This window comes from Phalacrocorax carbo, chromosome 2, assembly GCF_963921805.1.
Source record: "Phalacrocorax carbo chromosome 2, bPhaCar2.1, whole genome shotgun sequence".
NCBI classification, from domain to species: Eukaryota; Metazoa; Chordata; class Aves; order Suliformes; family Phalacrocoracidae; genus Phalacrocorax; species Phalacrocorax carbo.
Window position 1 is genome coordinate 73,166,530 of NC_087514.1, and position 12,718 is coordinate 73,179,247.

At 38.9% G+C, this 12,718-nt stretch overlaps 1 protein-coding gene across 4 annotated transcripts in view; it reads left to right on the plus strand.

The window, feature by feature from the left end:
* GALNT1 (polypeptide N-acetylgalactosaminyltransferase 1) overlaps window positions 1-12,718 on the plus strand; it is an 88,547-nt gene that overhangs the window by 63,739 nt on the left and 12,090 nt on the right. For all 4 annotated transcript variants that reach the window (XM_064443274.1, XM_064443273.1, XM_064443275.1 and 1 more), the window contains 4 exons: window positions 5,956-6,163; window positions 7,739-7,909; window positions 9,333-9,450; window positions 10,365-10,545. In XM_064443274.1, the coding sequence (XP_064299344.1) occupies window positions 5,956-6,163; window positions 7,739-7,909; window positions 9,333-9,450; window positions 10,365-10,545 (678 nt within the window). The remainder of the gene's footprint in view (window positions 1-5,955; window positions 6,164-7,738; window positions 7,910-9,332; window positions 9,451-10,364; window positions 10,546-12,718) is intronic.

Genomic DNA, 12,718 nt, shown 5'->3' on the forward strand with positions numbered 1-12,718 from the left:
TACTTTTCTGTTGACAATGTAGAGTTTGTTTGCTAGTGGATTTATCTATGACAGCTTTCATGTTTTGCATTTAGAATTTTAACACATTCCTAAATTTTGGGGGCATTTACTACTTGAATCACAGCGAAGGTAACTCATTTCCTCACACTTGTCCAAATTTACTATCAGTACCGCCATTAAACTTGGTGCTCAGAGGGATTAGTTTTGATTATTCAGTTCCTGGGAAGTTGAAATTCAGTGTTTATGCTGTAAAAGATTCCACTTCTTAATAACTAGTGCACCAAATGAAAACTCCATGCTACAGAATAGATCTTCCCATGTGTAATGGAATTCATAGACAAAACTTGAAGCTGTTTTTTTTTTTTTCTTCAAATAAGGTAACTTTATTTAGATTTTACTCTTTTCATGTTTTTTGTAAATTACAATATAGTAGAAGTAAAAACAATAGTCTAGACAGTACTTGATATTTCATTTTGGTGAATAGTTGATATTTGGCTTGTTCCTTGCTTAATCTTCCTTGGTGGTATGAAAGTTATACTTTAACTTGAGGGATGTTTTTACTTCTTGTGTTTGTAAATGGAGGTGAGAGCGTATTGTGTTTCTTCATCTAAAACATTTCTGTTTCTTTATATGGAATTGCCCTTTTTTCCTTTATTTCTACATAGAAAGTTTGCCACTAGGACTAATAGCTAGTAGCCCACTAGAAAGTCTTGGCAGCCACTAGAAGAAAAGTCTTGGCAGCCACCAACTGTAGGCTGTTATCTGTATCAGCAGGAATTCCCAAGCTTTAGTTGTGGATTTTACACCCAGCATGCTGACTTCTCTGCTTGATACTTCTGATTCCACTGCTTCAAAAATCCATATTCTGCCGCTTATGGTAATTCCAACTTCAGAGTAAGATGTGTGGCTGTTGTCCAAACAAGATCAATGTATGAAGACAGACCCTGCATTTCAGATCATGTGGTCTAAGTAGCATCATGGTGCATGGATTATGATGGTTAACAGGACGTTTTATGATAGTTAGTAACCATTATGACGCTTAGCAGGAATTTTGTAGTTGCAGAACTTTAGGAGTGGATTTTTGCACCTCATATCTACTGTGGTAGAAAGTATGAGTTTCTTCTTCAGGTTGTATGTGTGTATGATGCCTGAGTATATTAACTCACCTATTGTAAACTCCGTAGGTCTAGAGTACAGCTGGCTGTGGAGTTGATGAGTAGACTAAAAGATTGCATCAGCTAACTGAGCTCTGACCAACCTGGTTTCCTAAGCATAGCTTAGGAGAGCGTAGCCCGTGCGCTCAGGTTGTGTTTGCACTTGTATCAGCCTGTGTTCCTTTCCTCTCTCGGGCAACCTCATTTGCTTTTGCTTTCTTACCTGATACTAACTTTAACTGCTCCAGCCAATTTCAGTGCAGTTTGGAAGAAGGGACAGAGGCCTTAAATACAATTACGCTTTGGCAGCAGAGGAGGAATGCGCATGCAAATGTCAAGGCTACCACATAAACGTGTTCCAGATCAGAGGAGAGGTGTGATTAATTTTTGCTTTTAGAAAGGCACGAGACGAAATTTTCACTGTCTTCACTTGTGGGGAGTTTGTAATAAAACTCCACAATCGCTTGTAATTTTTTCAACCCTTATATAAAAATTGCATATTTTTTTTTTTTGTTCTAATGCATGTAAAACTGCTCACCTCTCTTGGTGTTGTTCCCAGGGAACAATCCTCTTTTTAACACAGGTGATATTTGGATTCTGAGTGCCTATGCTAGGTTATTGTAGAGCTATATGCTTCCTTAATGGAACAGAGATAGTACATTTGTCTTAGTTAGCTTTTGTGCACAGGCTCTTACCAGGAAAAAGTTTATTGCAAGTGTGCTTTGTTTCATTTGTCAAAACAGCCTTTGGCACTAATGCAAATCAGTGCTAATGATTAATTCTGACAGGTCAGCTTTCAATATGACCTAGAAATAAAGAGCACTCTAATATTAAAATAATGTAGACATAATATTTCGTATGTTTTGCCTCTTCAATTTCTGTTTTGGAAAAAATCAGTTTTAACATAGAAATAACTATGTCCTTATTAGAATGTAGAATTATAGTCCAGTTAAAAACGCACATGGATTTCTATAGATAACTTCTCTGTTTCTAGGTTTGGGTTAGGTAATAAAAGCAAGGTAACTTAATTCCAGGCTGCAAAATACAGCATTTCAGACTTTTTTTGCTGGTGTTATTGAACCTGTTACAATATTTAGTTTTGAAATCTGTGCTCTTCATTTCAGATCACTCGGGAGTCTTACTTGTAGTTATTTCCAACAATTACTGAAAGGTTCTTTTTGTTTTGTTTCCCAAAAACTTGTTATGGTTCCAGCAGGCATGGTTTTACATTAAACAAAACAGAAGGGTATGATGCCTGAAATTTGAAGGGTTTAGCATATGCTACTTAAGCATTCTGTTTGTGTTGAACTAGAGCGGCAGACTTTTCCAGAGAAATAAAATGTTCAGCCTGAGTATTCTGAATGCTAGCATCAGACTCAATTTAATTGGAATAAAGTAAGCATTCAGTCTGCCTGAAGCACACTTTGTACCTGCTAGTGTCATGGTCTTAGAAGAATGAATTTGCATAAAATCACGCACTCTTCTACACAGAAAAGAAAAGCGTTGGAGGGACAAAGATATCTCTAACATTGTTCTCTAGTTACTGATCAGAATTGCATGCTTTAAATAGTGATCTCTGGTAACTATTTAAAAAAAGTTAACGGGAGAAATCAGGATTAGTACTTAAAACTAGGTCAGCACTGAATGGCCAAGCGTGGTAGGCAGATTGCATCAGGATAGAATACGCTCACAGAAGTTAGTTATACGACACAAATCAAAGCAATGTAACCAAAACTAAATCCCTGCCAATAATGTCTTACAACAGTATTCACAGTTCTTAAAACTGTTTGCATGCTTATACGTGATAAATCTTTTATTGTAGTTTAATTTTTTTAAAAAAAGCTTGAAACTTAATTTTTTATGTAAATGTGACTCAGAATTGGTGAAGTATTTTTCTACTTATGCACTTACTTGACTTGAACTGAATATATTAGCTTTTTCGGCCTTCTTATTTCTGGTACTGCCACAGAAGATGCTCTTTAAACTCTCCATAGTCCTAGGTAAAAATATGCACCCCTTTGATACAGGAAAAAGTGTGAAAGGAATATCTAGCAGAAAGAGTTTAATGAAACTCAGGTTATATCTCTGAAAAGACATGTATTATTAGTGTTCCCAGTACTTGTGTGGTTTTTTTTGTTTTTAAAATATTATTAAAATCTCACTCTGAAGAGTATAAGGCAATGCTAAAAATTTACTCAGCTGTCATCCGGGGTCATTTGTAAACAACTGACTCTGTAATGCATAAAATTTTTCATTTGAGTGTTTAATATAGGATTTAGTATAAATATGACCAATGGGTTTGTATAGAAAATCCTCTCTACAGCTTGATTCTGGCACTTCTTGTAGGCCAGAATGTACTGCATGCATTAAAAGACTGTTCAAATTATTTTTTTCTTGACTTTAAGTCTCACCTTACAATAAACTGTTACCGGTTTCTGGAAGGTTGACTAGTCTGAAACTTTACTTTTGCTACTTGAACTAAGGGAGCAGTTTGTGAGGGATGAGTATTGTTCTAAGAGACAGTGCTCTGAAGGCAAAATACACTGCTTAGATTTGAGCATTTAACCTTGACTGCTGGTAGCAGAGGAACACCAGAAATCTTGATGCCTGAGTTATTTTCAGTGTTTTTCTAGGGATGAGACATGAAGCTTTATCTTTTTGCTTATTTTGCTGAAATTCTAGGAATATTTTAAGGGTACAGTTACTGAATGTCTGGCACAATGTTTTGTTTCTGGGAATACTCCCTTCTGAAGTTTTGAGAAAGGTGGTAGTTCATACAAATATTTTTATGGCCATGGTTAAACATGGGAGGATGACTGTTCTTAACCCTGTTCCCTCCATAGTGAAAACGCTGCACAAATCTGTTCCTTAGAGGAAAAAAAAAATACTTCAAAAGAAACTGAAATTTGAAATACTTCACAGAGAAGATGTAGGTAGGACTTAAGATTTTTATATGCAGTGTGTTAACCATGACTTTCGGTAATGTAACTTTCTGGTCTATGCTAGTTCTTGACTGGCTGCAGTTATATTATGGAAGTCTTTCTCTCTTTCTACTGACAGAATTTAACCATTCTGTTAATGTAACTGTGCATTCAGAGGCGCATGTCACACAGCCCAAGTTCATTCAGTTTTAAGTGGTTAGAACTACTTTAAAAGCTTATCAACACTACACCTGAAATGTGCAGAGGAACATGTTGATTTGTGTGACTTGTTCATGACAATGGTTAGCATAGAGAGACGTGCTTCACTGTTTTATTCTCTTTGTGTATATTATGGAAGCTGTATATTATGGAAGCCATAAACATTAAAACTACAGGCATTACCATGACAAGAGTTCTTTTAAATGAGTGGCTTTGGAAAGCTATGCTGTGAAGAGATGACACTGTATTTGCTATAGTCAGTCAGCCAACCCCAAAAGGCCTGCAAAATATTCAAACACATACACTTCGTTTGCACTAATAAACATTTATTAATTTGAGTCTCTGCCAATATGCAAAGTAAGAATTAACATGCTTTGAGTTTCTCTGGAGACAAATATTTGAGATCTATCAAACTCTTAGGCTCCTTTAGCACAGTTCAGCTTTCAAGATGTGTCAGAACTTCTGTGGGTTTTAGTGACAGACAGTGCGCAGGAAAAAATGAGGAGGCAATTAGAACTCATTCATCTGGAGCAGCCGTAGGGAATGGTAATCACCCTCAGGTCATCTCTGCCTCTTGAGGCTTTTAAAGTGGCCACTAAGAGTTCATGCCGTGCTTTTTCTTCCCCCCATCCCCCCTCCAGTGTCGTGCTTAATTCTTGTATGAGGTACTTACTATCTTATGCTAAATTCTACTACAGGCTTTGCGCTGTTGTAGTACAACTCCCATGTGCTTTGAGTGTATAATCTAATATATCCCATAGCTGTGTTATAAGCCTCTTCTGCCTTTTCTACAGATTTGAAATCTGCAACATATTGCAGAAGTCTGTTTCTGTGACTGTCAATTGCATTCTCCCTCAATTCTTTGTTCTTCCTTTGGCATCATCCATCATAGTCTAATTTTTCATGATGGACAAAAACTCTGCCTGGCAATGGAGAATTTGTTAATTTGGCAGCTCTTTGTAATGCAAGTAATTCTGAGTCTCTAGGCATATGGCAGTCAGTTATGGCTGTTCTATTTTGAATAATCTGTCCCTCAGCTAAGATGAGGTTTGTAGGTGTTACAGATATTCATTTAGGTATAGCTGATTTTGTATTTATTTTTGGGTTTGGGTGCTATAGTGATAATTTAATAGAAAAAATTAGCCAGAAGAACCTAGAGAAAGCACAATTGAAAATGGTTTTGATCGTGTTTTAAACTGCTTGTAAAGAAATTATCTGTAAGTTACATTCCTGTAGGAAGTAATTCATTATGTTCAGTTAGTCAGATCATCTTCTGTATTTTCTTGGTAGAGAAGTGTTATGTCCAAGACACTTATGCATATGTTTTTGAAAGTAAGTGTCACATCTACTCCATAATAAACACTTGCCTATCTAGTGTGGTTTCTGTGTAAGCATTCTACACTCTCTTCATTTCTGTGTTTCCCATAATGAAGAAATAGAGGAGGAAGAACTTCCTGCTCTAGCAACAGAAACACACGGAGATGTGGAATGGCATATTGTGAAGTGTAGAATAAGCAGCAGAGGAAGCTAGCTGAGAAAGTAAGAAGAGGATAGAAAGAAATGAGGAAACATCTCTTCGTTCAGATCTCTTAATAAAAAAAAAACCAAACCAGCTGAACTATGTAACTGACATCTTCCATGGTTTTGATCATTCTTTGCAGACTTCTTGAAAAGACCGCTGGAGAATTATGTGAAAAAATTAAAAGTACCTGTTCATGTGATTCGAATGGAACAGCGTTCTGGATTGATTAGAGCCAGATTAAAGGGCGCTGCTGCTTCTAAAGGACAGGTCATCACCTTCTTAGATGCTCATTGTGAATGTACAGTAGGCTGGCTTGAACCTCTGCTGGCAAGGATCAAAGCTGACAGGTAATTATCCATCTACTGGTCCAAGTTGGGTTTTTTTGTTATTAAGAAATGTTCCAAGTATTACGATATAGCCTACAAGCAAATACCTGCTTTCTGAAGGGCTGGATAAATTCTCATTGGGGTAAGGATAACAAGCTAATTCAGTACAACTTTTAAAAAGTAAAACTTGGTTTAAAATGAAGCTTATATTGGGATGCATGGGATAATTTGTTAAATAGCAGGAGATCTGAGCACGAATGGAGTTGAGAGGTCTTCCGTCTGCAGCCTGACCCATTCCTTCATGAATTTGGGAAGATATTCTTGAGGAAGAAATGGAGCCCTGATCTCATGTAACACCAACACTGTGAGAAGAATTGTCAGGTTTACTGTTCTCAGGTTCTCATTGTGATTTCATTATTTTGTAATGTATTTGTATTGTGGAATTCTGTGCTGTGACTTGGTCTTCTGGGATGTATTTCCTAAAGTTAGAATAGTCACTGGAATCATACTGATCTACACTGCAGTAACATAGCTTTGTATTTCTATCGTAAATCAGTACAACACTTATCTGTAATATCGTGATGGAAATTGTATTGGGGGGGGACGACACAATAAATGTGAGAATGGTCTGCTTTATAAAACATTCATACACCTCTGAACAGTAACTCTAGTTGCACGCTAGTCTGTTAGTAAACAACATATTAAATAGACTAGATATTAAGTGTGGTGTTACAGATCTCTGTTTTGTTCTTATGGTTGTAGGTAAAAATCATTTTAGAACTTAACGTTACAAAAATAGTGTTACATGATAAAAAAGCTACAGGTAATAAAGTCTTTGTTCAGAATTGTGGTAAGACATAATACGAACCTTCAGGTTATCATTAACACACTCTTAAGTGAGACTACCATACATAAATTGTTACAATTTGTGCAAAGGGCTCAACTAAGTCAGTCCCTTAAATTCAGTTGCAACCCCTGAATCTTTTTACAGAGCTTTCCGAGAGAGGAAACCTGCTTAAGGACAGTTATTTAAGTGTCTTTGAGATTACTAGACTCATTTTCTCTGAGTATATGTCTTAATAATGTCACAGCAGTGGACAAGGCAGCCTCTTTCTGTCGACTTCGATGCAGTAGATATACTTTGTTAACAGTGACTATCATTTCTTAGTCCTGAGGGCGTATAAGAATACTTCCCCAGAGCTAATGACCAAGTTTTAATTTCAAAACATGCCAGTTACCTTGACCACTTAACTAGAAATGAAAGACTCTTGTTTTGTGTACAATCACTGTGTAGCACTGAGAAAGCCGTGATCAGGTTTTCAATCTGCAGAGGGATGAACACTTATTATTGGTAATAACACAAATACTATTTAACAGAGCCAAATTGTCGGAAAAAACACCTTTTCCTTTAGAAGAAGTAACTCTAATTAGCAAAACAGAATTCAAATATGTTTCATGGTAATAATCTATCGAGCACTGCTGTTACGAGATGGCATTATGAAAATTTAAACTGTGTGTTAAACAAAATTTTAAAAACTCAACAAACAGCTTTTTGACAATTTTAATTCATAGGTTTTGGTTCTTTCCTTTTTCTAGGAGAACAGTAGTGTGTCCCATCATTGACGTAATTAGTGATGACACCTTCGAATATATGGCAGGTTCCGACATGACCTACGGTGGATTCAACTGGAAGTTGAATTTCCGTTGGTATCCTGTTCCTCAGAGAGAGATGGATCGACGGAAAGGAGATCGAACCCTTCCTGTTAGGTAACGAGAAACTAGTAAATAGGTTAAAATGTTCATCTGATATTGACTTATATACTTTCTAGGTTAATCTTGTAAGTACTTAATTGTGTTGTAGCATCATTGTTCTATGCTGTTCCTTCAACCAGACAAGTTTTTACATGGATTGGTTGTTGGTAACTTTGGTAGCAATAAAGGCAGCAAACAGCTTGTCACTTCAGAAAAATTTTTGTCAATTACTGGAGAATTACTAGCTTTCAACTAATCTTTATACTCATGCACAGGTTTTTATTGAAGCTTATTTTTATCTTTTATTCTAACAAAGAACAAAATATTTTTAAAAGATGCATTGATTTTTGGCATATATGTCCATGTATATATTTGTGTGTGTGCATACATACATAAACTTAACATCTTCATGGCATGGATGGGAGATGAATTTATACTTCCATGTCATGTAGCTATAATGACAAAAGTAATGAGAAACACAGGTAACTTGTGTGTAATGTGTACTTTTTAACAATTGCAAACATATTTTCTGGCCTTACTGTTCTGAAAAGTGGGCAATATTTACTTACCATGAAGTGAAGATATGGCCTTTAGTCGTCTTTGTTTTTCACTTAAGAAATCCAGAGGCCTTCTCAGGATATGGCTAATTGTATGTCTCCCCACCCCCACCCCACTGCCCCCAGTTTCCTTTTAAGGGGAGGAAAAAAGCCACATAAATTTTTAGTTAGATTGTGACCTAGCTTGTATTTTACGTGTCTTTCAGAAAAAGCCCAAAGCTTTTCAGGAAAATGACTAGTGATAGAAAAACATTTATGCTAAAAGTGTAAATAATTTGTATCCTTGAATTACAAAGTCATATTGCCAGCCTAATATATAATTTACCTATTGTGTATTTGTTGACTAAAAAAAATGGAAATCTGGGAGGTGGTGCTAAAGTTAGGAGGAGCTGGTGCAGTTTTATTTGCTCTACCAGTAAGGAATTTGTAAAGGAAATCTGGATGTAACCATGACTGTACAATTTGCTTATACGAAGCACTAGTAGTGAAAGCGAGCAAGCCACTTCATGGGCTCTCATAACTTTTTCAGCAGTTGCCGGAAGTGTAAATTTCCTGTAACAAACTGGTTTCTTTTTTATGAGTTATCAGTATATGAAGGCTTTTATCAGGAGTGGCAGCAGCTTTCTAGGGGCTGTTTCTCTATCCAGACTCCAATTTGAAGTGAGAAAGTAAGGAGAACTATCACTAACTGGTTCTATCTCTGGAGAATTTTGGGATTGCAAGTACATCAATGGTAACTGAATTTGGATGGAAGCCTACTGAGAACGAACATGTTAGGAACTTGGGAAATAAAAATCCATTTTGTCAGTATAAGTGTGAAATGTATTTAGGTATGTTTTCATAGTGACTGATGCTTAATTTTTGTCTCCCCTTGCCCCCAGGACGCCTACAATGGCAGGAGGTCTTTTTTCAATAGACAGAGATTACTTTCAGGAAATTGGAACGTACGACGCTGGAATGGATATTTGGGGTGGAGAAAACTTAGAAATTTCTTTCAGGGTAGGTAAAACTCCTCTTTTCAGTGTGCTCAGGATAGTGCTTAGGATAGTGCATCTTTAGTTCTGTAGAATACACATCTGCCTGCATCAGTGTCCTTTTCTGTTGTAGTTAGCACTTTGCTCCCAGTCCAATTCCTCCAAAGGAGATATGCAAAGACTGTATCTGTCAGTGAAAAGGGCATGGTGAATAGTTGGCAGAGCCTTGTGATTAAAAGATTGGGAATGGTCATTCTGAAGAACAAATCCATGTGTCTTAAAAGGAGTAGAGTTCTTGCTGTTTTCTAACTTAATGATTGCATGTGTTCATTTGGATGTGGATCATCCATGTGTGCTGACGCTGTTCTCACTTTCATTCCTACCAAATAGCACTATTTCCTTTTGTTGTACTTACCAGCTCAGGGTATATAGGTGGATACTTCTGAAGCAGTTCAGCTTTATGAATCTGCCATTTTTAGAGGTCCAAAATAAAATTGAAAGTATTTTCAGAAAACTTGGGAAGTGAATGCTGTGTTTTCGTTTGGGAGTGTGTTTTTGTGTTGTTTTTCCTTTTTTTTCGCATGGCGATTCTATTTTATGATGGACTTCTGACAGATCACCACCTGTTACTTCCCTGTGATTCATGTGAGCCTTTTCCTTCCTTTGCTATTGGCTTGCCCAGTTCTACAAAGTAGTCTCCTCTGATGCATTATTTGCTGTGAGGTCTGATGTGCTCTTTCCTATGCTACCTTACTCAGGCTTGTGAGCATCTTTATCTGTTGAGCAAGAAACAGGCGTACATTTCTCTTCCATGCAGTATGTATTTGTTCTAGACTGCAACTAATGTTGTTTTTCCAACTTGAACAGAAGCAAGTGACTAACATTTTTAAACCTTTTTAACAACTTGAAGCTATGCAGTAATTGTTCTGTCACTTTCAGATTTGGCAGTGTGGTGGCACTTTGGAAATTGTAACTTGTTCACATGTCGGGCATGTGTTCAGAAAAGCAACACCATACACTTTTCCAGGAGGTACAGGGCAGATAATCAACAAAAACAACAGGCGGCTTGCAGAAGTCTGGATGGATGAATTCAAAAACTTTTTTTACATCATTTCCCCAGGTAAGCTGGTCTTTGGTTATGAGAAATACCTATTAAGAATTTAAATGTTATTATTATTGGAGAAGATTACTATTTTAAAAAGTCACTGCTTTGAAGTTCCTAAGACAAAATTCACATAAGATATACTAAAAGCAATGCCTTAATTGAAAAATAATTTTATTAGCCAGAGATGTGCCACGAACCAGTCTTGCTCTTCTCTGCTTCTCCTCCGTCTTGCTCTTCTCTGCTTCTCCTCCGTCTTGCTCTTCTCTGCTTCTCCTCCGTCTTGCTCTTCTCTGCTTCTCCTCTGTCTTGCTCTTCTCTGCTTCTCCTCCGTCTTGCTCTTCTCTGCTTCTCCTCCGTCTTGCTCTTCTCTGCTTCTCCTCCGTCTTGCTCTTCTCTGCTTCTCCTCCGTCTTGCTCTTCTCTGCTTCTCCTCCGTCTTGCTCTTCTCTGCTTCTCCTCCGTCTTGCTCTTCTCTGCTTCTCCTCCGTCTTGCTCTTCTCTGCTTCTCCTCCGTCTTGCTCTTCTCTGCTTCTCCTCCGTCTTGCTCTTCTCTGCTTCTCCTCCGTCTTGCTCTTCTCTGCTTCTCCTCCGTCTTGCTCTTCTCTGCTTCTCCTCCGTCTTGCTCTTCTCTGCTTCTCCTCCGTCTTGCTCTTCTCTGCTTCTCCTCCGTCTTGCTCTTCTCTGCTTCTCCTCCGTCTTGCTCTTCTCTGCTTCTCCTCCGTCTTGCTCTTCTCTGCTTCTCCTCCGTCTTGCTCTTCTCTGCTTCTCCTCCGTCTTGCTCTTCTCTGCTTCTCCTCCGTCTTGCTCTTCTCTGCTTCTCCTCCGTCTTGCTCTTCTCTGCTTCTCCTCCGTCTTGCTCTTCTCTGCTTCTCCTCCGTCTTGCTCTTCTCTGCTTCTCCTCCGTCTTGCTCTTCTCTGCTTCTCCTCCGTCTTGCTCTTCTCTGCTTCTCCTCCGTCTTGCTCTTCTCTGCTTCTCCTCCGTCTTGCTCTTCTCTGCTTCTCCTCCGTCTTGCTCTTCTCTGCTTCTCCTCCGTCTTGCTCTTCTCTGCTTCTCCTCCGTCTTGCTCTTCTCTGCTTCTCCTCCGTCTTGCTCTTCTCTGCTTCTCCTCCGTCTTGCTCTTCTCTGCTTCTCCTCCGTCTTGCTCTTCTCTGCTTCTCCTCCGTCTTGCTCTTCTCTGCTTCTCCTCCGTCTTGCTCTTCTCTGCTTCTCCTCCGTCTTGCTCTTCTCTGCTTCTCCTCCGTCTTGCTCTTCTCTGCTTCTCCTCCGTCTTGCTCTTCTCTGCTTCTCCTCCGTCTTGCTCTTCTCTGCTTCTCCTCCGTCTTGCTCTTCTCTGCTTCTCCTCCGTCTTGCTCTTCTCTGCTTCTCCTCCGTCTTGCTCTTCTCTGCTTCTCCTCCGTCTTGCTCTTCTCTGCTTCTCCTCCGTCTTGCTCTTCTCTGCTTCTCCTCCGTCTTGCTCTTCTCTGCTTCTCCTCCGTCTTGCTCTTCTCTGCTTCTCCTCCGTCTTGCTCTTCTCTGCTTCTCCTCCGTCTTGCTCTTCTCTGCTTCTCCTCCGTCTTGCTCTTCTCTGCTTCTCCTCCGTCTTGCTCTTCTCTGCTTCTCCTCCGTCTTGCTCTTCTCTGCTTCTCCTCCGTCTTGCTCTTCTCTGCTTCTCCTCCGTCTTGCTCTTCTCTGCTTCTCCTCCGTCTTGCTCTTCTCTGCTTCTCCTCCGTCTTGCTCTTCTCTGCTTCTCCTCCGTCTTGCTCTTCTCTGCTTCTCCTCCGTCTTGCTCTTCTCTGCTTCTCCTCCGTCTTGCTCTTCTCTGCTTCTCCTCCGTCTTGCTCTTCTCTGCTTCTCCTCCGTCTTGCTCTTCTCTGCTTCTCCTCCGTCTTGCTCTTCTCTGCTTCTCCTCCGTCTTGCTCTTCTCTACACACATAACTTAAGAATGAGCCTCCTGTGCAATAGAATTAAAGCTCAGTGGAACATCAAAAAGCTCAACCATAGCGCTGAAAACTAGCCATCCAAATATGTCTCAACGTGCTGGAGTTGACTGTGATGATATTTATTATGTTTCTTAAAACAAGAGGATATAAAATATGAGAGCAAATTTCCTATAAACATAAACATTCAGGGCGGGGGGGGGTGGAATCAGGAAAAGAAAGGAAGCCTGGAAAATACTGAATTATTACTTTCCACTACAGGATATTTTTGA